We start from the raw sequence: 25,440 nt of genomic DNA, 5'->3' as shown, positions 1-25,440 counted from the left end.
AAACTGTAGTGTGCAATTTCGGACTTCGTTGTTTACACAAATTAAATACTCCACACCCCAAGACTGAGGGTCAAGTGGAGACAAGAACATAAAGTCACATTTTTTTGGTTAGTTAGTTTGTTTTTTACTTATTAAAGGCAATCCATCTCCGGTAGGTCTGCGTTGTCAGTCCAATCACTGTCAGGAGTGCTCCATGTCTCCAATAAGTCCATTCTTGGGCTCCTTTTACTGAAACCAGGACACATTTCAGGTTTTTGGAGTTTGGGGTCCAACTTGCAAGCTGATGACCCACTTCTGGAATGCTCACAGAAACCCAGAGGGATCACTGAGCATCCTCAACAGGCTCCTTTACTGCATGTGCCAGCCTAGATCTTTAGGAGAATCCTCAGGGATTTGTCCATCCTTCTCAGGTAGACAACTAGATGGAACTGATGTTCTGTTCTGAACCATGAGGTATAACTATTCTATAGCACATCTATTCACAGGGGAACAAAAGTCATGGGACAGAGCGACAATTTTGATGGAGCTTGAAAACTCCAAACAGGGCACAAGGGAAATGGTCTATGACCTGTGCCATTTTCTTTGTGTAAGGCTTCTTTGCAGGCCCATGGTGTTTTCTAAAGGGATAGTTTGCACATAAGGCAGAGTATTTGTATTAACCACACCTGATCACATGTAAAAGCTAAATGTCAAAGGAGCTGCCTGATATCTTGGCCCAAGTGTCCCACCACCAGGATTCAGTCAACTACATTGCAGATCACTTAGTAGCTGCAGATTTGAAGAATTGCTTCAGCTCTTAACTGCAAAATACTACAGAAGCTGCAGCTCTTAATAAAAATTTGCCAGTCTTTGCTTGGCACAAATGCAATATAGTTAATATAAGTTTTCCCCAGGGAAACATCAGGGCATCTGAACTCACCACACAACCAGTTAGAAAATACTGTCCTGGTAAGAGCCACCTTAGATCTGGAGACTATCCTGAAAACACATACATATCACAGAACATTACACACACCCATCTGCACACTTGATCACAGCTAGAGCCAATTTAGAATAGCTGGTCCACCTACTGGGATGTTTTGAAAACTAGTTAATTTGGAGGAAATCCAAGAGAACACATGGAGAGCATGCACAACACCACACTGACAGATTCTGAGCATGCACAGAATATGAACAGATCACATTCAGGACCCTGGAAGTGTGAGGTGATGATGCACTGCTCCAGCGTGTCACACTTTTCCTGAATACAGCTTTAATTATGACACAGTTCATGAATTTTACATGTACTGCTGTGTGAAACCAAAATAGATGGATCTAAAAACAAAGCCACCTTTATTATATTTGTCCGGTGCAACAGATAAGCAATGGATAATATTCATACCAAACTATACTGTATACTCATTACAAAATAACAAATTTATCAGATTTCTGTGAATTATCCTCAATTTACATATTGTATTATTTTAAATAAATACTATACTAAACTATGTATAAAATAGAAGAAAAAAATTATTGTGAGGTATTTTGATCAGCTACCAGAAAGCTATGTAAGAGTTTCTCATTAGGCGCTATGTTGTTGAGTAAGCTGATCTGAGCAGTTAGACAGTTCAGGCTCACACAAAGTATGTTAGCAATGCGGTGAGTGTCTAGAGAAGATTAGGTGGCTTAGCAGTTGCTGTGAAGTAAATAAACAATTGCTGCTGAAGTGCTAACAAGTTGCATAGAACAGCTGGGTAAGCTCATTTACTGGCTAAGAATAATATGACATTTCCAGTATTTTAGTAAAAATGATTCATAATTGGAATATAAAGGCTCATGCTGGGCAAAGCAAAACAAATAAATAAATAAATACTGCTACTATTATTATTACTACTACTAATAATAATAATCATAAAAATAGTGATTCAAAAGTCAATGAATACAAATTAATCACGCTGATCCCTTTGAACATGGATATTTTCCTTTTTAGTGTGAAATCTTGCTCCAGTTTCCTGTCAATTTCTTTTTTTTAACTGATTGACATATTGACTGTGTAGTTTGAGTTTGCCCTTGACTAACGGTTTAACTCTCAATGTCAGTCCCAAGCCCAGATAAAATGAGAGGGTTGTGTCAAGAAGGGAATCTGATGTAAAAACCTGTGCCAAAAATCACAATATGCAGATGGGATGATCAAACAGGGAGCAGCATCGAAGGACAAGAAGTGTGTTATGGTTGCCTACTGTATTATGGTTGCTGATGCTCTGACCCTTGCTGCTTTTAACACTGCGTTTGCTTCATCAATTTGGTTGTCTGCTTTATTCTTTTTAATACAGCTACACACGCATCTATGCATTATATAACCTCCAGACAAGTGTTACTGAAAGTGTGCTAATGAACAGAAAGTAGACTGTTGCTAGATAATTAACATTTAAATTACATAAATTTGGCCCATTTACAAGCACTGTTTCCATCTGTGCATCAAGACTTAAGCCTAGTCTGGAAATATAGATCATTAGTCTGCAGGTCTGTAGTTAGATATTATTATAGAGCTTCTTAGTGCAGGTTCTAGGAAATTTCGATGGGAGAACGCACTTTCGATGGGAGAACGCATAGCATATTGGTTCATTCCAAACTTAAACAAGAAAAAACAATTCACTCTTATCAGTCTTTATTAAAGGGATTAATGTGAACTCACGTCATATTTAATCTTCCCAACAAACATGTCAACTTTAGGCATAAATCTTATTAATCATGACAGAGAGACAAAGCAGTAAGACAATCAACAGGAAAAGAAATCCATTCAGCATGTACTGTATATATCCTGCAGTTAGGTAATAAATAGCATAGGCAACAGAAAGAGAACAACCACAACATAACAAAAGTTAAAAACATATGCACACTGTAAAGTGTAGTTTGTAGGTTATTTATTCAGCCTAATATACTCCTGATGATACAGTTGTGCTTTCAGAGTTGTCACCTTTACAAAAGACTAATACACAGACATCAGTGCTGGAATGGCTTTAAAAATATCTGTGATTTCATCCTTCTCACTGTGAAGGCATCACTTCCACAAGAAAGCAATTTTATTTATAATCAAACAATAATAATCCTGAATGAAAAGGTGAATGAGGCCAGAAATAATGTGGGGATTTAATAAGAAACTCCTTCTAAAGCCAAATTCTGTTCAAACATATAGAATGATAAGCTTCTAAGGATATAGCAGCTTATGATATTAAGGTCACGATGATTCATAGGACATATTAGGTTGTCATAAAAACACATTAAGACAGGGTTATGTGCTATCATTTAAGTATTAAATGCCTCTGTATTGTACATTTTTAGAGCATACCTTTAAGGATTTTTAAAATGATTTCATGCATTATCATCATCATCATACATGATGACTTCAGAAAACAGTTGAAAATAATTTGAATATAAATACAATAGGTCCTTACATAATATAGCAGACTATAATAGAAAAATATAGTGATAAACCCACTATGAATTCACCTTGGTTGTTTAATAAAGGCATGCTGCATTTCTGCATAAGGCCTCAAGAAGAATCCTGTATAGGTGCAACTGATGTTATAAAATATTTATAAAATATTTTGAAATGTTTCCGTTTTCTATAATGCTTCTATGTATAATTTCTCTCATCTCTCATTAGAGTTAAAGGGCCCTGCAATTAAATGTGTCAGTGGAAAAGTATTAGGCATAATTCCTGGAGGTACTTGCTTAATCTGATTCAATGGCTTATCACATAGAGGTACTCTGAGTGAAGGCTTCCGTGTTATGGCTTTTGTTGTGAAAAGATATGGTACGCAATGATTTTCACTAGCTGACATCAAATAAATATTTAAGCCATTAATATTACAAATGGGTCAGTAGCTATAGTCTAATTTATAGTCTAATCTGCAACTAGCGCTACTAAAAGTTTTAAGTATTTGTTAAAAAGAATTAGTAAAATGTTAAATTCCTAACGTAACAGTTAACATTCTACGTACAATCTACTAGTTTCTTTCTTGAGTCTAAACTGTATATATACTTAATATATATAAACCCTATAGCAGTTCTCCTCGCTGACCTAAAATCTGGCCAGTGTCTAGTATCTGTTAATCGACCAGCACATTAATATTACAGAGTAATTTGATACTTCGGTCAAAACGCACTATGCTTTTATGCTCTATGCATTTGTTTAAACCTCTCAAAAGCAAAATCCTACCAAGCCTGATTTTGTTTATTGAAATCTAAATGACTAATTTCACTGCTACAAAATAGAATAGCTACAAAATACTAAATATGGCAATAAATATAAATGTAATGTTAAGGCTATATATTTTTTCTTTTCCCAAGCTATTTTCGAGACAGTTCTTTCTTCATACAGGCCTTAAAGGAGGTGAACCTCTCCTCTCCTCGATATCCCTAGAATTAAATAAGAAACAGAAGATGGAATCAGTGTCAAAATATCAAAATATCAACAGAGCCTGCAAGTAAAAAATAATGTGTGTGTGTGTGTGTGTGTGTGTGTGTGTGTGTGTGTGTGTGTGTGTGTGTGTGTGTGTGTGTGTGTGTGTGTGTGTGTGTGTGGCTTTTTTAACAAATGTAAAAAATGTAAATGGAACAATGGTGCTAAGGTCATTGAGTGCAACATTTAAAAAAAAAGAAGCACACACACACACACACACACACACACACACACACACACACACACACACACACACACACACACACACACACGCACACGCGCGCGCGCGCGCGCACAATGATGTCGCTACAGCCACTAGATGGCAGAAAATCTTCAGGCAAATGGTCAACTACACTATAGAATAAACATCTATCTACACACAGTATATGCAACTGCACTAAAATACATCTTTATGTATTGATTTGTGTAAATATCTTTATGTATTCATTTGGCATATTTTTCTTGATCTCTTTATGATAAAGCTGTTTGTAATTTCTTCCATCAGGTTTGTCACATAAACAAATACAAAGAAAAAAGCACTAGACTGAATTGCCAGACCAAAAGTCCACTCATTCCACACACCATTATCAGGCACTAGGCCTTTCTTTCATCAGGGCCTTCTGTATTATTTTATAAGTTAACTGGGTAATGTGATGAATATTTATAATAACTCTTATATTTTAACCTTTTTATGCATGGATGATTTTGGCCAAGTAAAATAGGATTCTGTTTTGGATTACACAGATCCATGGTCCTGGTTTAGCACTTGCTTTGCTTTCTGCTGTGTAATTTAAGATAAAGAAGAACATTCCTCTGGAGTGAAAAGCTTTAAACAAATGAGTTGTTTTATAGATTACCTAATAACAATAGAAATAATATAAGTATAATTACATACTCTTTAGCAAATGAACACAGTTGGAAATGTTTAATAATTGTGTGTAATATCTGTAGTTTGAAAAAAGAGAGACGAAACGGGATAATATCCTAATCGAAGTGCTTAAAAAGTCTAAGTGCTGATGGTGTTTTGGTCAAGGCTCAGTAGCTCCTTGGTAATCCTGAGCTATGAACCCTGTGGTGTCTTACTTGTTAGGGCTCTGGACATCCAATCGGATGTTTGTGAGCTTGATCCCAATACTGTCAAACTGCCACTGTTGGGCCTTTGAACAAGACCTTCAGAAATTTCATCTCTATTGTAAGTCAGAGAATTAACATAGAGTTTCAACAGCAGAATCAATGTTCTCAAATAGCAAGTGAAATACCTTACTGACTGGTGCCTCAGACAGGAACCAAATGAACCCGAACATAATAACTTATTAACTAACAACGCTCTGCCCTCTTAGTCGGTATCACACGAGGCTACTGTTGTGTAGAATCTACATGTGTGATTTCCTCTACGTGGACATTTTTCCCTCAGATTGATTGGAAGTTTATAGCCCTGCTGTCAGCCTGGCTGCTGTAAAAGGAAGATAAACAGTGTTTAAACAGCCCCAGCTGTGGAGTGGCTGACCCTCTTGTCCCATTTACCCAGGATCCTCGATGCAGACGGTCCTTCATGATACCAATGAACTCCTTGTAGCTAAGTTGGTCATCGTGATCCACATCAAATATCTTGAAAACAATGTTCACAAGGTGCTGGGAGAGTTTTAAACCTGTGGCAACGTAGACTGCACGTGCAAACTCATCTGCAGGAAATAAAATGGATTATGTTTCAGCGTACAACAGCTGCTCAAAGGCTTCACTTTAACCAAAAAGGGACAACAAATACAATGTACAAAACTGATAATAATGGTATAGTGATTTTTTTTACCTTGTCCAATTGGTCGACTTGCATAGTTGTACATTTGCATGGCAATGGCAAAGTCTTCTAAGTTATTGAGGAACTGAAAGAATGACCTGAATTCCTCAAAATTGATTCCCTACAAGAAACCATAAATAAACATCTTCATATTTATAGCAGAATATTTAAACAATTCAGATTCTAAATTCTTAGGATTATATATCCAAAAACCAAACATTTTTTTTTAATAAACCCAGAAAAAAAGAAATCTACACAAAACCAGAGAGTGCCTGATATCAAAGGTGCTTTCTCTGGGAGAAAACTCATAAAAATAATGACTCTCCAATGTATGTCTCAACCCTGAGAATAATGTTGCCGATAACAAAAGCAGAGCTCTGAACAACACATTATCTATGCTAGACTTAACTCTCTCTCAATCAGAGGGAAACCTTAAGTATCTAAGGGACCTTGAAGCTGTCAGACAGATAACAGATCCAAAGACAGGAAATAACTTAGTCAAACAGTCAAAGTATACCCACCCAGGTCCTGTTCCAGGCCTATGACTCGAGCTGTCAGCACTCGGTTTTAAGGTCAAGCAGTCTGTAGATTTTTTTTTTGCCAAAGGAGATTAACCTGATTCTCATATAAACAATAACAAAGGGAATCTATACAAAACACCTCAGGACTAGTGGATTACTGCCGACCAGTCTATTGAATTCCACTCATCCATTTTCAGTCACTAGGACCTTTTTCTTTCTGCAGTACCATTCTCATGTCTGCTTTACAAATGAACTAATGACTAACATGTGATGCTTGGCTGTTGTTAGAAGTGGAACTACATAAAATATCACTTAACATGGTGATAAGACACACTTAATCTACCAACAGCCACCTCAAAAGGTGAACAAATTTTTCTATGCACGATTGGGCTCAAACAGACAGAAATCAAAAACAGGGCTATTTTCTATTCGACACAAGTTAACACCCCAGCTGAGTATATCCATTGATTTCTGCTGTATAATTTACTTGTGCACAACGATGAAGCAATTCCTCAGCAGGAAAACGCTCTAAACAGAATAGTCTTTGGCCAATAAGCATCATCAATATGCAGTTATGAATGAACACAGTGAGGAATGTTCAATATTGCAAAAAAAAAGAAGCATGTCTTTAGCTTGTTTACTATCTGTATTATGCATACTGACAAAATGAACAACCTTTAGACTGTTTAGTTAAGGATAACCAAACAATTTTATAAGAGCTGTGGCATTCATAATACAAATTAACATTTTAGCTTAGTTATTATTATTATTATTATTATTATTTAATAAATATCAGTTCATTTTGGTGGATATAAATGAGTGGTAGTTATAGAAGATGGCTGTTTTGTAACAGTGTAAGACATTGAGGAAATCATTTGATTTTTTTTAGCATTTCCATGAAAATATTACCCATAGTATGCTAGGTAAAAATAGAAATACTTAAAAAATAATTTAAAAAATGATAAAACTACAAATTCTTAAAGATCTGAGTCTCCTGTCACACGAAAGCTGAACCACTACTCGTGTGACTCGATAAGGAACTCTAATGTGACTCGATAAGGAAATTCACAGCAGAAATTAAAATTTTTTGGGGAAAAAAAAAGTATCTGGAAAAAAGTGTGCTGGTCCAGAAAAGTTTCTGTATATGTGAGCAACATTGTGTTGGTAGATAGGGTAAGAAGAGAAGAAGCCTTTACCTTCTCATCGGGTATGCTCTGATGCACATTTTCCAGGTAGCTGCTGATGTTGTCCACAGTGGTGTATCGAAGAAGAATCCTGGCAAAGTCCTCCTCACTGATGGTGGTCATGCCTTTCGAATAGGCAAGGAACTCAATCTCAAGGACTTCTGTCTGCAAGTTGTCCATGAATCTGTAAAGAAAAGAAGATGTAGACACAGTGCTGAGAGGACATGCCACCACTAAATGAGTTGGACCCTTAAGTAAATGCTTCAGCTTCATATGCTTCAAAATGTGGTTCTTTATTTCTTTGTAGTAAACGTAAACTTAGGTCATGTTTTTATCTGATGTGATTTTATGACTGAGATTAAATACAATCCATTAATTTACATTCATTGATATAAGGTGATATAAGTGCTACAACGAAACAGAATGAATTGCATGATGTATATATGAAAAGCATAACAGAACTATTTCTTTACAGAATTATGAAAGGAAAATGATTCTTATCTTATTAGCTGTTAACCTGTAAAAGTCCTCAAAGTTCAGTTCAGTTTTCCCCTTTTTTCCAAAGAAATGCACCAACAGAGTTGTGTCAGCGATATTCTCTTGTACATGCTGTGAAGACAAAAGTAAAAGAAATTACTCATAAACCTCTGATAGAGAAGACAATCACGCTGTAGCATGTGGTAGGTTTGGCAAAACAACACATCTATGGGTTAGGAAACCTTTCCACAGAAACGGAACAGAATTGTATACTGCATAAAGTGCATATCTTCTTAACAGAAGTCAGTGCCTCACATCCTTGCTTTTGACTCTGAACATTTAGTGTTGTGCACTAGTCATCAGTTGGGTGTTTAGTTATTTAGGAAGCTATTTAAGAGGAGGTGATACATGCCAGATAGCAAACAGGGTCTCATGCAAAAAAGTAAATAAATAGAAAAATCTGCACTTTAGTTTTATCAGTATTCTTTCCTTATAACCTGGATCTGTTGTTGATGGAGAGGCTTTTCCTTTAGTAACAAGCTCCCATTGTACCTTATCCTAAGTCCCATTGCTGCAAAATATTCCAAAAACAAAAGAAATACACTGTAACTGTAAGCACACTGACCTTACTAGTCACTAGATCGCCATGCGCTTAGCAAGCAAATGTATACAGCATTTAAATGATATATTTAAATTAAATTATTTCTGGTAGTGATCATGGACTTTATAAAAAAAAAAAATCATTGCACTGTAATCTTAAACCATGAGAAAAATACATGAAAACTAAACTACAGAGAAGACAAAGATATTGATATGTACAAATAGTATCACATGTTTGTACCTCCACCAGATCTGAAAAGAGAACAATTCTTGCACCATACTTCAGCATATCCCAGAAGCTTCTGGGTTCAAACCTTTGTTGTTCTTTTGTAAATGCCTGCATATCAAACATATAGCTGTTAGCACCCTGGAAACAGTCATTCAACAATAAAATGACTGGAAAATACAGTGTCACAAATTCACAGGCTTCCACGTTTAGGCAGAAGGGAAAAAATGTTTGTAACTAAAACAATATTTAAAACCTTTTAACATCTATGACAAGGATCATGACAGGATATAATTACTTTTTTGTCACCATGCAAACCATGCAATCCATGGAAAACATGCACCATTCCCAGATACAGAGAAAACAGTAAACATTAGGTTAGTCAGCTGTCATTACGTTTTCCTGGCAACAAAAAAATCTGTGAAGATTAACACACAGCACAAATATGTATTCACTGTTTTTTTTAAATTGTCTAAGGTAAAATAATAATCATGACAGTTAAGTAACAGAAATATCACAGAGCTTTAATGAACCCGCAGCTACAAATCTAGTTTTGGTTACACACCGATGACTAAACAGTGCTCCAGTATAATATGTTAATACTAGGAACTTTTTTTTTTAATGATCATTGAGGGATTACATTATGTACCTTTGTCTTTACAAAATCCTATTTTAATCAGACCATGAAAACAATTCTCAAAGGTCTAAATTTGTTTGGCTGTGTCTTAACAATTATTTACCATTTGACTTGTGTGATTAGTGCTTGCGATGCCACGTCCCTGAACTTGAAGACTTGTGCTTTTGAAATGTCAGCTCATGTGCAGCAGCTTGGTTTGGCTAGTGATATCAACACAATCTCGTTCATCTTTTAAACTTTTTTATTGACTTTTATTTATATTTCTTTCAATCTGTAGGGCAACATATTTTCAGGAAACAAACTGCTCTATAATGTTTATACTGTGCACATATTGGCTTTCTTGCACTACATTATAATAAGGAGTAGACCTCACAGATAGCAATTAAGACTAATTTATGTCAGGTGAATCCTAGGCACACATACAAACCTTCATTTTTGAACAAAACCTTTAAAAAATACTAGTGTTCCTCATCCGTGCCGAGACTGGTTCTCACTTCAGTGTTAGCTATGACTGACACATGGCCATTCATAGTTAGACTATTACAAAAAGGTAATCTGAGCTTGAATACCACTTTTCAAGTAACTGTAAAAATAAAACATGGGGGTCCAGGAGGAATGGTCTGTCTTTGGGTGAGGGCCTTTTAAGCAAGATCTGGGCAACCACGCCTCAGCGAACGCCACCTGACAGTAGACGAGTAACATAAATCATCTGGTCTTCTTTTGGTGCTGTCGCAGACAATGGAAACATGTTTCAGATTGCATTTGGCTAAGATCCATTAGAACACATTGTCTTGCCTTTCTGAGGCAGAGCAGTGTATAAGGGTCACTTCCTTTGACTTTACCTAAATGTGACACAATTCTTGGTTTAAAAAAAGACATCCCTCTAGACCTGTCAGAAAACCTCAATAATGATGAAGCAGGTCCAAGTTTGTTTTAAATATCTACCGCAACTCACTGTTCCTAGAACAAACATCACATCACAAAATGGACATACACCAATCTGTGTGACGGACACATTCATGCAGTAGAACAGGCATTCAAAGACACAAGCCATGCAAACATTTACAGGGTTTCTTTTGTATTCAGATACATACAGCTTGGCTGACTGAACCTTGGTATCCATACAGTTCCACATTCTTGCAGATAACATGAAAGAAAATGAGAATACAGTTCTTGTAGCCATTTGTTAGCTTCCATAACATTCAATATTATAGTGATCATGGATGAGTTTTTAAAATTGCTTGTTTAAACTTGGTTAACTTATCAGCCTTTCAGCTGAATTGTGAACTGTGAAAGGATTTCTTGTTTCTCTTACCACTTGTGATGAGCTGCCAGTCTCTCCACCTCTTTTGTCATTTTTCTTACGAAATATTTCCTCTAGCTATGAGAGAAAAGTGTTTTATTTGACATTTGCTTACACACGTTGAGATAGTGAATAAGAATAAACAAAGGGAAAACATACCACCAAAAACTCCCTTTTGTCGACCATTTCATTGCCATCTGCATCAAACATGTTGAAAGCTATCTTAAATCCTGCCTGAGGCTCTAGACATTGACAAAAAAAAAATTAACATTGATGCAACCAGAATAGTTTAACATTTAAATGTTTAAAAATTCATGCCATTCATTGATTGCTCATTCGTACTCACTTGTCAAAATGCAAAGAAGAAATAGATACTCTGTATATGAGATGATGCCTAAAAAATATATAATACATTATTCTTAACAGTTATATAAGATTAAGTGTTAATTAATGTCTCTTGACCCCAGATCTTAACTCAAAATCAAACTACCATCTGTCATTTCGAACACAACATCCCTCCTTAGCTATTGATAACATCTAAGGGGATTCCCTTCTTAACTCCTAATTGTTTTTTTTTCTCTCAAATAGAGACAGTTAAACTCCAGTAATCATGCTGGCCACAAACCCAAACAAAAGCAGCCTGAGTGCCTGGCTCCTGGACCATCCTCTGTTTGTTTTCCTAGGTGTAAAACATTCTCAAGTGATCTGTTGCTGATTGGGCATGCTTGATGTGGGGTGTGTTCTTCTTTCAGGACTGCTAGTCCTTTTGTTGTGCAAGAAGCGAGAAAAGGAAGAGCAACTGTCAGGATTCAGTCAGGGAGAGACTTAAGGAAAATTGTTGTGACCGTTGAAAGCATTCCCAAGCTTTTGTTTGCAGGCAGAGATAGTGACTCAAGCACAGATAGCTCAGGGTGACTGCTTTAAGAGTTGCGGGAAAGGATGTTAGTATGTCTAGCAAAGTGTTTAAATTAATCATTACCTAATACTTAACACTCATTGGTTAAAACTGTATCTTTCATTTTTTAACACTGATTCTGTGCTTCTTTAGAAATTTATTTGAGTGATCAAACTGGCCAAAAGTGCAAAAATTAACTGCTACTGCAGTAATTTTGCTGAATTTGTCTAAGAAACACATAAGAAGCTTTTGAAAAATCTGTTATTACATGATAAAACCTGATACATCTACCAGTAGCTGTTGTTGTAGCCTCAAACATGTGTGGCTTCTTGTCCTTTTGAAAAAAAGTGCATGTGATGTATGATGTAGTTTGTTTGTTTTTTAAAAGTGGACTGTAAACTTTAAATCTTTGTCTTAATCAGGACAAACCTTTACATGTCAAATGATATTCAAGGAATTTTTTTTTTATTTCATACAGAAAAACAGCCTAGTCTTCAAAGATGTCTTCCTATATTTGTAGATTCGGATATGAATCGGATATTTTAACTGTACAAGCCAGCCACAATAAGACAGCTGAAGAGCCATCGAAGAAAAAACATAGGTTTGGGCCTGTTCTGTGTATGATGGTTAAACGGTTTTGCAGACATCCAGACAAGAACCAGCTTCAGTCTTGCAGAAAGAAGCTGAACCCATATGCTTGAGAAAATTCTGTCAGAAATACAAACATTCTCAGAAATGATTCACACAAAGTGTCAGTGTAAGCAATGTAATCCAATGCCATTCTTAGAATTCATACTATCATCCATGATGGGGAGCTGTCAGAGGGACAAGTCTCAACACTGCAGAGTTCGAACAGATCTCCTCGATGTCTGACACAAGCTTTGTTTATAGATCAAGTTATTGTCTTGTAAAAGACATCATATTTTTAAAGGGCACTATCTATCTATCTATCTATCTATCTATCTATCTATCTATCTATCTATCTATCTATCTATCTATCTATCTATCTATCTATCTATCTATCTATCTATCTATCTAGAGAGACAGACAGACAGACAGACAGACAGACAGACAGACAGACAGACAGACAGACAGACAGACAGACAGATAGATAGATAGATAGATAGATAGATAGATAGATAGATAGATAGATAGATAGATAGATAGATAGATAGATAGATAGATAGATAGATAGATTTGGATTCCAGTTCATCAGTGGGATTGAAGATTGAGGTCTAGAGTTCTTCCAAAGCAAACTTACCAAATTCATGGATCTCAATTTGATTCCAGAGGCATTGTCATGCTAGATCAGGTTTGGACCTCTTTATTTAGATTAAGGGAAAATATAATTCTACAGCATACAAAGATTTATACTTTGAGACAACAGTTTGTAGTGTGATGGTCAGGTGTCTACATACTTTTAGCCATATTATGTAGATACTTTACTGTGCAAAAGTCTCATGCACCAAACAAATTTTGTTAAAGATGATTATTTCATAACTTCTGCATTATTAAGTCTGAACGAAACAATTTTATATATTTTATTATACTGTATACAGAAATTTTCCAAAGAAATATTTCAGAGAAATGTTTGTTGGTCAATAAAGAAAGCAACATATTATGTAACTTTTTAGATAAAAATCTAATGAAGGCTGCTGGACTTTGTGAACAATATTTGGAAACAGTAAATGTGACAGATGGAGACTCAAGTAACCATTAACAGCAGATTTATTTACAATACTGTACAAATTATACCTGAGACAACTAATCAAAAAAGGGCAAAGGGTTGTCATAACAAGGATTTAATTTTACTACTCTTTACTGCACTTTGATAGTATTTTTATGCATTATGCTGTTGCCACATTATTGATTGATAAGTTAGGTTTCCAGGGCAAACAGTGATCATGTTCATTTTCAGGGGCTTGCAGCGATCATTGCCTGGTCAGAATTGCAGTATGTTAAATTGTTCTACTAGTTAATTGTTATATTTATATGTGTATTCTAAATGAAATATGGGCTGACAAAAATGTAGAGGCAGATTCCACACACTATGAGGACAATGCTGCCATTTCTACTTCTTACAGAAGGAATCAATTACAAGCATGTTCATAGAACAGATAACATAACAGATACAAATTAAACTAAACGTTTAAATAATTTTTTAGAAATCTTGCACACAATCGAGAGCTTTTTTTTGCCAAATTCATTACTGAGATTTATTAACGAATAGAATTTCATTAATTGTTTAATATTTTTTAATTAAATTAATAAATGTATCAATAGCCCCATGAACACTTTTGCAGCGTATCAATAGTATCAGGCACAGTTATATAAGGAAATTGGACTTAGACTTTACCAATTGCTTCTGGTGTAAATAAATATTACTATTCAGGTTATAAGTAAATATAAGGTTTTTTATATAAATATTATATAGAAAACCTTATATAACCTTTGGTATATTACATTATATTTTCCTTTCTTTACTGACAATTCTTTATTGACAATTTTTTACTGAGCCAATAAAGCAATTCATAAAATTAACATTTTTAAATGATTGCATACATTATATACAGTACACATTTTGGACAGAATTATGTGGACACTGAACCAAAATCAAGCGCTTTTTGAACATAACACTCCAGATTTTGTCTCCTTGCTGCTAATTCAACTCAAAAGTGTTCAATGGGGTTGAGGGCAAGTTAATTTACACCATCCTTGGCAAACCATTTCTTCATGGAACTCACTTTGTGCAAAGGGGAAACATAAATCCACTGCACAAAAAGTAATTCTAGACAATTGTGTTGCTCTAAGATTCGTGTAAAAGTTGGATGAAGGTCTATATATTTGGTTGTAAATACTTTTTAAAGTCATTAAAGTCTAATACTTTACTCAATATACATATTATGAAAGAATATTACATTCATCATTAGATGTCCATCTCCACACTACTCTAATAAGCCTCCACAATTCTCCTGTTCACCATATCCTTTACTATATGTTATGTGACTCACTTACTGGAATCACTGGCTAACAGTGGATCAAATAACTTGTAAAAAAAAAATTGCATAGCAAAAATTATATTGCTTAAAAAAATTTACACCAGCAGCTCACTTAGTAAATAATTTATCTGATTTATTTTTTTCAAACTGCCTTACTGAGATTACTTCAGTAGCTCACAGTAATCATATACAAACCATTTCCACTACAGCATGACAACTCAGACCCTCAGGTATAAAGGCTGTTTAAGCACTTACTAATCAATTCACTTGAGTTATAAATGCTTTCAAAATCTCTGTGTACATTTGCTTAGCCTTCGAAATGTAAATGTGAATATCCTTAATAGAACAAACATACAAGTATTTACGTGTGGTGTATTTTCACCTTTTTCATTTAAATTCCTGAAAAGCCTGGATGATCCTTTCCAAACAGGAGGTGTATCTGAGAGAATCTTATCTAAATCCTTCAAAAAGAAATGAGCATTCAAATAATCTGTTAATGAAATAGAAAAATTCAAAATAACACCACTACATTATCAGAAACATTTGATCATACCTGTCTTGTCAGGGCTCGCCAAAACTTTTTTTCTAGAAAGAAACAAATAATAGAATTGTATACATTTCTACACAAAAAAGAGTTTAATGAATCTAAATCTACCTTAACATGGTATGCAAACATGGTTTAATGTAGTAGAATTTTTTTGTCTAAATATTGGTCTAGTTAACATTATCACAAGAGATTCACACAATCCAATCTTACTGGGTAACACTGTAAACTCAATTCTGAAGGGATAGCAAGGGTGTGTTGTTGAGATCCACACAAGGGGTCATAAAATGCATGGCTGAGTTCATTCATTTGTCCTCTCTCAGCACTGCAACTACAAACATGAAACTGTTCTCCATGCCACTGCAAAATCTTTCAAAATTACTGACCCTGCACCAAAATGCAGGTGCATTTTCTGCTTCTCAAAGCACTAGGGTTCAAAGCACTAAAAGAACACTGCAATATGCCCATAAACATAAATCCATATCACAAATATTATGTAAAAAATTAAGTTTAACGCAACAGCAAATATAAAACAAAACCACCAATTAATATAGTTACTTAGAGTGTTGTATATACTGTTTGCTTAATTCAATTTTTTATGCTTAGACATTCTATACTCATGCTTTTACAAATATGCTGTTACAGCACACTACCTTTATAGCCATGACATAAAACCATAAATACCATAATGCCTTTTTGCTGAGCATGTGCCTTTAGCCATAATGACACAGTGAAGCAATGTGCATCCTTTACGTTGCAGAATTATAGATTTTAGTCTGGATATACCAAGCACTCTCAGGCAGGAATATACACAGGGCAGAACTGTATAAAGTTTTTAAACTATTAGTTGCCTTTTTCTACCTAAGCCTGAGATCAACCTAGCCAACAACTCACCAGAAGCAATTTTGAAACCACACACAGTCCTTGATTCAGACCCAAGTCAGGGCCAACCAGTCTGGTTTTCTCTCAACCCCAGAAACTGGACTAGACAAAGTCAGTGTCTTTCTAATATTACAATAGTGTTTAAATCCACAGTGTGAAAGAACCAATCAGGGTGGAGCCCTAAGAGGAGTTAAAATATCCCAGGTATAACCTTTCTTCAATAATATAAAAATGCCACTGTATAACAGCATCTAACAATAGTGTATAATAACATGCGTACAATAGAGTTCCTAAATAAATGTAATCAAGATCAAAACTACGAACCACACCTGTCTTGATGTGAATTTCCACCACAGGTAGGTGCCTTCAGAAAGATGCCATAGAGCTCAAATCCCTTTGGGAATGGATTTTATAGGGTTCTCCTATCAGTCCTTAAATAAAATAGTGATGGAGATAGCTATCTAAATGCAGGTAATATGGCTTCCTATATAATGACCAGTCATTATGACATTTCAAGCGTCACCTGGGTGGTTTTCTTGTATGAAACATATCTAGTTGATTTCAGTTACATTCAGTCAGTAAGACAAATAAGGTTTCACATCCTTTCAATTAATGGTCTCTTCTAAGTGCTAAGGTGTACATTTTTAAAAGTCTACAGTTTTAAGAGGGTACATTCTGTGCGAGTAGTAAATTTTTGTGCTTACTCTTTGGCTCACTCATTGTAACCGACTCAATGAAGTCCAGTGGTGTCATGTAAAGCTGCCCTTCATACTCCATTGAACTGAACAGACGAAATCTGTGCTCATGAGCTGACATTCCAATTTCTTCATCATCAGCTGTTATCTTAGTCTACAATTTAAAACAAAACAAAACAAGAACCTCAAATTAAAATCTAGTCATCAAAACAATAGACATAATGGTGATATGTTTATAAATGTGTAATTCTGAATTCATGCAAAATTTATATGACGTTATATTGTATCTACGTGCCTAAGACTTAACATACAGTAATTAACACACCCAAATACGGATCGATTCTTAATGTTTACTAGGAAAGAGGAACCATATTGTGGCTCTTTTACACTGAGCCTGAGCTCACAAGGACAGTGTTGATGTCTTTTCCAGGTGGCAGGCATCCAGGCCTACTGGGCACTAGGCAAACACCATGGGAAGGTGTGCCTATGCTACTTATTATCCACATCAAATGTCAGCTTTGCTGCCAAGGCTCAGTGTCCTGTTACCTCAGCCCTGTATTCTCTCATCTCAGTTCACAAGTTAAGGTTATGTCCAGTGCCCTTTATCCCACCCACCTCAAGATAAGAGACCCAAGAAATAAATAAGCACAATGTAAGTGCAATTGCAAAATATTAGCCACAACCGACAAGAGCAAAATCTGTACGGTTTAATTATCCAACAAATCAGTGATGGTTCTTTTGACAGCAGTCCCCCACATATTACTGCTGTACCAACTTGTCAGAGACACTTGTGCCAAGAATATGACTAGAGCACAGCCTTGTCTTTTCATTCTTCTCTAAGCACAGTAAGGACTAAACCAGTAGTTCTCTTTAGAGCTTTTACCAGACTCTTTTCTTGTATTGTTTCACAAACAACATTTAAGAAAAAATGAAGAACCCTCTAGTGTTCTCAGAGAGAAGTGTTTTGGAAGCCTCTCAGCTGTTGTGTTTCTCTTAAGCATTATTACATGTGAACAACAATAAAAACCCTTACGAGTTTTAGATGTAACCTTACTTTCAATAAGTGTATGAACCCTAATGGTGCATATTCAACACCTTTTTGTTGCACATAGTAATCTACCAAGCAGTTAAATGAATGTGTTTGAAGGTGACATTTTATGCATGAGTAAATGTCTCCTTGGCTATGTACATCCTATTCGAGGGCGGAGATTTCGATTTCAAAAATTTGATTTCCTTGTTCAGCACCTCTGTATAGTGGAGAGCGTCAGTGATATAAGTCCTGAGAGAACGGCTTGTTTACTTGATCACACTGTAATGAGCATGTAAACACGTGCGTTACATATAAAAAGGTACCCTTTTCCAGATTTTCTAATCCGTACCTTTTCTCTAGCAAACACAACTGGGACTGCGTGGCTCATCTTCGTTGTGTCGACTCCTTTCATTGGGCAGTGCTGACACACAGCTATTCCTCCTACCGCGATGCACAGCCCTGTTACAACCCGTCGCGTGGAGATTTTCCATTTGGACGATTGAATTGTGCACAAATAAACGCCTGTACCGTTTTTACAAGCGTTAATAGTGTTTCTAAGCGTGTTGAACCGGCGTGCGGCTGCCGCCATTATTACAGTGTCACAGTGGTCATTGTGAAGCGACTCCTCGCGAGATGTGCTCGTGGATTTAGCCCAGTCCAATCAACCGCGCACATTCAGAGTCAAATAAATAAGGCAGGTGATACCCTTCATTTCCAGTATTTCTTACTATTGTTGAAGGTTTAAGAGACGGGTGCTATGCATTTGCACTTTTCAGGTTTTCATTTAAAATATATGTTCTACCTACGGACTGGGTATTTGGAGATGCTGTGATTTTGTAGCGTCCTGTTCACAAACGCAACTCACCTTTCGGGCTTACACCACACACACACACACACAGAGGGGGAGAGAGAGAGAGAGAGAGAGAGAGAGAGAGAGAGAGAGAGAGAGAGAGAGAGAGAGAGAGAGAGAGAGAGAGACACATAAGCATAGACACGTTAAGTGCGAAGAGGAAACGCTGTGGTAAGGCAGGTCTCCAATCTCAGCACCTCCCACCAGAGCCCTCCTGCCCCGCTGTGCACCTGCCCTGTGCTCACACAGCATAAACCACTTCCAGCGATCACGCACACACCCACAGCACCAAAGACACACGCACACACACCTTAAACCAGAAGTGGGGCTGCTGTGAGTTTTACCCTAGAGGTGCGTCGGATTTAACAGTTGCCGGACTAAATAGGTTACTTCCTATTGGATATAATTCATATTAAGCAAGAGGTGTCATGTCAAATACATGGAATTAATTTGAAAGTGAATAATTTCGTGTGCAACTAACAGTTTAACCGCAGTTTAATTAAATTTCCTCATCGGTGGATATTTTGCATCTGGTGAAGTCTGCCGCGGAGTATTAAAATTGCATCTATGCTTCTTGCCCTGCACTCGGAAACTGTTGAATCGTTGACTTGCGCGCTATTCTGAGGCTGTGGGCCGCATGGATCGTATGACCGCGTGGCTTTAGGGGTTTTGTGCTCGGCTCGAGGGATGGCGGAGGTGGGCGCGCTGCTGCAGGGCGCGGAGGGCGCGGGAGCCACGAGCTCGCTCCTGTTCCTGCCGCCGCTCGCCGAGACTCTCGCGCTGCTCGGAGATCAACGGTTTCCGGCCGAATGGCTGTCTCGCAGCTCACCGGCCGACCTGGTGCACTTAAAGGGCATCCTGAGAAGGAGACAGCTTTATTGCAGAACCGGTTTCCACCTGGAAATGCTACCGGACGGCACAGTGCAGGGCACGAGGAAAGACCACAGCCGGTTCGGTAAGGGAAGAATAACAATAAAAGTATTCATATTCTATAACATTACAATCTATCATGTCCATTTATTCTACATATTGCTTATACAGAATTTGCATACATTGCCTATACTTTTATAAATATGTATTGCACTGCAGTAATGCACAAGTATATTATAACACCAGTGTATCATTGAAAATTTGACCAACTTTATAATTTAAACAGAGGCAGTGTATAGTAATCATGCGTAGCTAGTATTTCAGAACAGCTTACTCACAATGTATGACTACACTGTGGGCTTAGACTGCAGAGTACATACTTAGAACAATTGATTTATTCTTCTCCAGGTATTTTGGAATTCATAAGCCTTGCAGTTGGATTAATCAGCATCCGAGGAGTGGACAGTGGCCTCTACCTTGGAATGAATGACAAGGGGGAACTTTATGGCTCTGTAAGTATTCCTTAGTTGGTTTAGGTGAATAGGTCTAAGTTCAGTGTGTGTGTGTGTGTGTGTGTGTGTGTGTGTGTGTGTGTGTGTGTGTGTGTGTGTGTGTGTGAGAGAGAGAGAGAGAGAGAGAGAGAGAGAGAGAGAGAGAGAGAGAGAGAGAGAGAGATTCCAGATCAAAAAAGAAATGTGAAAAAAAAAAATAACAGCTTAATTCTCCTACATGTATTAAAGGTTCTGCTTATTTGTACTAGGGCTTTACATAAGGGTTCATTTTTCTGCCTTTCATTACCTTGTAGGAGAAACTGACAGCTGAATGTGTCTTCCGGGAACAGTTTGAAGAGAACTGGTACAACACCTATTCCTCCAACCTCTACAAACATGGAGAGAAAGGAGCACGCTACTATGTGGCCCTCAACAAGGATGGAACACCACGAGATGGGACAAAGTCAAGGCGACATCAGAAGTTCACACATTTTCTCCCCAGGCCAGTAGATCCTGATAAAGTGCCTGAACTTTACAAAGAAGTTTTAGGACACAGTTGAGACAAGCAGCTTGGTGTCTAAAGAGGAATAGGCCTGTTAAGCCCTGTTCTAATCAAAGGAACAGAGGATATGGATGGGTGTCTAGTAACCAAGATACACTCGCCAGTGCCACAAAGATGACATGGGTTCTTGCGTCAGGAAGCACAGACCAGAAATTATGGTAAAGCGCTCAGTCCTGGTCATTTTTCGAAGTGCTACTAGATACAGAAGGTGTCCCAAAGTCCATGGGTCTAACTAAAACTACTTAGCAATAGGCCTGCTGCTGAAGAGTAAGAAGAGAACATTTCCTGTCTGATGCTGGAAAGGACATTTATATGACAAGTCCTTTAGATGGTTTATTATCGACTGGCTTTGGAGTAAACTGAAGGAACACTACTTATGTGATGTGCAGATATGTCAAGATTGAAAGCTGTGGAGAACAGAACACATAAGCAGGATATTATTTATACAGTTCACACTACATATATTTATTTTATGTATTTATTTATTTGATAATATATATATATATATATATTTTTACATCTAAATGTAGACTTATCTAATTAGATACACTATAGAAGGTGCCTTAAGCTTGCATAAAATCAGATGTGTTCATAGAAATATGACTTTATATTCTCACTATGATAAGTACACTTGTGCATTTTCTTTTCAGACGTATGTAAAATGGTTGATATTTCTATAATGATTTCAAGAAGCTTCAAAACAATTCTGTGTCAATTCACTATAACACCGAGAACAGCAAATCAAAAAGTCCTTTTTTATAGGATAATTTTTAAAATGCACGTACATTATATTATCTTCCCCAGATTTTATCTGTTTAGAAACATGTCATCGATAAATTACTTGAAATGTTACAGACATAAAAATAGAAATGTTCCCTTTTTGTTTGCTTTCTGTGACCCTAGTTATTCTGTGAACAGAATGTCCAGCACTCATCAACTTCAAAGCTCCTTTTAGAGACCTTCTCATGTAACAACCTCCCAATGACAAGATCAGGGTGAAATAAAAACTCAACCTTAGCTGCAGTCTAGTGGTTTGGCAGTCTTGTACAAAAGGGGTCAACCTGATAAGTATTAAGCCAACTATTTCAGAACAAAAAAGCTTAATATAACCACTTAAGCACATATCACTAACAACTGATGTCTTACTGAAATATTAATCATGAAAGGTAATCATTTGTTTGGTCAGTTTTTCATTATATCTGTGACATATGGCTTTATGTGTATTGTCTGAGAATAACATAAATTGTCTGTACCTGCAATTAAACCAACTGTCACTTAGACAATATGAGATTCTAATACCTGAGGCTCACCTTTTTCTTACTGTGTTTGAATGGCTCAATGAGCAATTTCCACAACAATGAGCAAAAAAGCATATCAAGCTACAGTTTCCGTAATGCTTGGATGAATATTTGTGTCGAAGCATGAAAGCTGTGCTGTGTGATCTCAGCATCTCTGTGATGGTGAGCCAGAGGCTGTCATGACAGGGGAGTCGACATGGTGCCAACCTTTATGTGATACTGTGGGATTTTCCCCTCTAAAAAAACTTATAACAAGGATCAGTGTATGGAGGTGAGAAAGAGACAGAGGGTAGAAACAAAGAGAGGTTCACACTATAGGGCCCTAAATGGGCAAATATTTCTGACATTAAATTTCTACAACTATTTTTAAAGCTTTGACTGTCAGGTATTATAAACTATTTTCGACAGTATCTTGAATTAGTATCTACAGTCTATACACCCAATTACCCTTTTTCTAGTATGCATGTTAATATTTATAACAAAGGATCATCTTTTATTTCATTGCAATCATCTTTCATTTTTAATACATCACATGTATATAATGTACCATATTGCTTTGTGTGTGGGTGTGTGTAACAGAAACTATCATATTAAAAATTCAAATGATGAGGTATTCAATTCCAGCTTGTCAGATGGGTAACATTTCTCCAAATGTCCAGAAAAAGGTCCAGCTGGGCAAGAACTCAGCTAAAGCTGGGAGTAAATTTATCATGTTTGATACCTGATGCTATGAAATAGTTTTTGGCATTTGTTAACCCGGTGTTTTGGAGTCTGTCTGGAATGAAAATGATGCCTTTGTCCCTGTAGCAGGTGGTCCAAGGCACTTTACAGCCAACATTTAAATCCTTCATCCATGCCCTCACTTAGACCTAACTCATGCACTTAATGGATGCGCCCTTATTTTCATCACTTCAGATGTGGCCCAAAAGAGGTCTGAAAGAAATCCAATCAGAGGTGTGTGTGTGTGTGTGTGTGTGTGTGTGTGTGTGTGTGTGTGTGTGTGTGTGTGTGTGTGTGTGTGTGTGTGCGTGCATGTATGGGCATGTTTTATATCTTGGTGGGGGCCAAATTTCCCATCACAGCTTCCAGACATCTAAACAATTTTAAGCTTTAAAATATAAAACAGCCTAGATGTGTCCTTTTGGGGTTGCACACAGTGACTGTGTGTGTGTGTGTGTGTGTGTGTGTGTGTGTGTGTGTGTGTGTGTGTGTGTGTGTGTGTGTGTGTGTGTGTGTGTGTGTGTGTGTGACAGAGATATTGCATGTTTTCTGTACTTTCTCTCATGTTTTCTGTTCTCTCTCTCTCTCTCTCTGTCTCTCTCTCTCTCTCTTTCTCTCTCTCTCTTTCGCTCTTGCTGTCTCTATCTATCTGTTTTCTGTTTTCTCTATCTCAGCACTTCTGTCACAGTGTAGGTGTTCCTCTTTGCAGTCTCCTGTGTTTGTCAGCTGTGAATATGAGGAGGGTGTGCACACAGGCACATGGAAATACATGGCTTTGTTGTCTGTCCGGATTACAATAAAGTATAATTCATATTTTTGCAGACTGACCAAGGAAGAGCCCTGGGCATGGGACTAATACTCACCTGCTGATTTAAGCAGTAGATTCTTCTAAGGACAGGTATCTGTTTGCATAAGGGTGGTGTCTGACAATACACACAGCAAGTATTTATTTAAAGCCCTTTAAGAGTAAATTACCTCCTTAAAACCAAAGTACAATGCAATCCTGTTTACATGGCTTAGCACAGAACACTGTTGGCCTTTTGATTTGGGTAGGAAATTCATAACATATATTCAAGACAATGAAGGGATTACTTAAATACAGAAAAGAGTGATTCTTCACTATGCCTTGTACATCAAATGTCACATATGTTTTTGGCATGTCATGCTTGAGCTTTTTTATACTGCTATATTTATGTATTTAAGCTCAGTATATTTATTTTTCTTGACTTTAATGATGTCAGCTGCACTGGGAGTGTTCCATCTGTTATTTTCATTGCTATGGAGACCTTAGTAAGATGTATAGCATCCAGCCAATGGTTGCATGTTTTGGAAAATCTCTGGAGCTCCTATGGTTAGAAACCATTGATAAACACTTCTGGTGTCAGAAATGTCTTAAATTAAAGCAATGATTTTTTCTTATTGCTACATTTAATGAATGTAGTGTAATTTCATTATTAGATATTGGACCTTTTTAGTCACATGTAAAAACACACACGCACACACATACACACACACACACACACACACACACACACACACACACACACACACACACACACACACACACACACACACACACACACACACGTATATATGTATATATGTATACATGTACATTTGTATATACTGTTTGTACATACATACATACATACAAAGATACATACATACATTAATATATACATACATACACACATGCATGCATTTATACAAGCAATTTAGAAAGAAAACATCAAAACATTAGTGAAAACCCAAATAGCCATGTTTTGAGCTTCTCCCTGTAGACGCACAGTACCTCAGGCATGTGCTTTATTTCTTGAAATGGATAATCCTTCACCACTTTAACCAAACTACCCCACATCTGTTGAGCTCCCATCAGAGTCCAGCTCAGAGCCTTTGGCCCATGCATACAAGGTGTTAAGCCACAAATTAGTTCTTGACATTTGGGCACAAATAATTGTGCCTGAAAGCATGAGGCATCAATTAGACTTTCAGCGCTGTGACAGGTTACCCCTACAGGACACATGATTAGAGCTAAAAATACATAAATGTGCCAAAGATTATTTGTTATTAGATTAGAACATATCTTTTTTGAGATTTAGGTTTCTTGTTATTCCAGACCTTTTGTATAAGAATGTTTTGTGTTGATTATTTTGGCACTCTTTTGATCAGTGTTAAAACCACCGTTGTGTCTTTTGTTTAATTTATTCATGGATTTTGTATGTCGTAGTATAATTTTTCACATGTGGGAAATTTTGGTGAGATTGCCTGAAGGTTTCAGGGCTAGAAATTCTCTTTGATTTTCTTGCATTAGAGTGACTTTTCCCACAGGGTTCTAATTTTTAAGGGGTCAGAAAAAGGTCAATTGGTTAATTTCCATAGCTTTCACCTAAAACATTCTTCTGACACTTGGGAGTAAT

At 36.8% G+C, this 25,440-nt stretch overlaps 2 protein-coding genes across 2 annotated transcripts; one reads left to right on the top strand and one right to left on the bottom strand.

The window, feature by feature from the left end:
- Positions 1–2,639: 2,639 nt before the first annotated feature.
- micu3b (mitochondrial calcium uptake family, member 3b) lies at positions 2,640–18,927 on the bottom strand. Its single transcript, XM_027135828.2, has 14 exons — positions 18,582–18,927; positions 17,212–17,356; positions 15,635–15,666; positions 15,464–15,542; positions 11,534–11,581; positions 11,347–11,429; positions 11,200–11,265; positions 10,979–11,020; positions 9,263–9,358; positions 8,462–8,553; positions 7,957–8,128; positions 6,252–6,360; positions 5,969–6,126; positions 2,640–4,401 (listed from the first exon to the last, which is right to left on the bottom strand). The coding sequence occupies exons 1-14, from the start codon at positions 18,819–18,821 to the stop codon at positions 4,333–4,335; spliced, it is 1,431 nt and encodes a 476-aa protein (XP_026991629.2). The 5' UTR covers positions 18,822–18,927; the 3' UTR covers positions 2,640–4,332.
- Positions 18,928–19,062: 135 nt separating this feature from the next.
- Positions 19,063–22,486, top strand: fgf20b (fibroblast growth factor 20b). The gene is made up of 3 exons (XM_027135869.2): positions 19,063–20,037; positions 20,361–20,464; positions 20,758–22,486. The coding sequence occupies exons 1-3, from the start codon at positions 19,770–19,772 to the stop codon at positions 21,001–21,003; spliced, it is 618 nt and encodes a 205-aa protein (XP_026991670.1). The 5' UTR covers positions 19,063–19,769; the 3' UTR covers positions 21,004–22,486.
- The last annotated feature ends 2,954 nt before the right edge of the window (positions 22,487–25,440 follow it).

Source organism: Tachysurus fulvidraco, chromosome 17, assembly GCF_022655615.1.
Source record: "Tachysurus fulvidraco isolate hzauxx_2018 chromosome 17, HZAU_PFXX_2.0, whole genome shotgun sequence".
NCBI classification, from domain to species: Eukaryota; Metazoa; Chordata; class Actinopteri; order Siluriformes; family Bagridae; genus Tachysurus; species Tachysurus fulvidraco.
The sequence above is the reverse complement of the archived record's forward strand: the minus strand, read 5'-3'. Positions and strand labels throughout refer to the sequence as shown.

Coding starts and splice junctions, on each gene's coding strand:
- micu3b (XM_027135828.2), bottom strand. CDS start 18,821: ATGGCGGCAGCCGCACGCCGGTTCAACACGCTTAGAAACACTATTAAC. Junction 9,359..10,978: donor AAGGTTCAGTCAGCCAAGCT/GTATGTATCTGA, acceptor TTTGATATGCAG/GCATTTACAAAAGAACAACA. Junction 6,361..7,956: donor AGAGCATACCCGATGAGAAG/GTAAAGGCTTCT, acceptor GGTTTCTTGTAG/GGAATCAATTTTGAGGAATT.
- fgf20b (XM_027135869.2), top strand. CDS start 19,770: ATGGCGGAGGTGGGCGCGCTGCTGCAGGGCGCGGAGGGCGCGGGAGCC. Junction 20,038..20,360: donor GAAAGACCACAGCCGGTTCG/GTAAGGGAAGAA, acceptor ATTCTTCTCCAG/GTATTTTGGAATTCATAAGC. Junction 20,465..20,757: donor AGGGGGAACTTTATGGCTCT/GTAAGTATTCCT, acceptor ATTACCTTGTAG/GAGAAACTGACAGCTGAATG.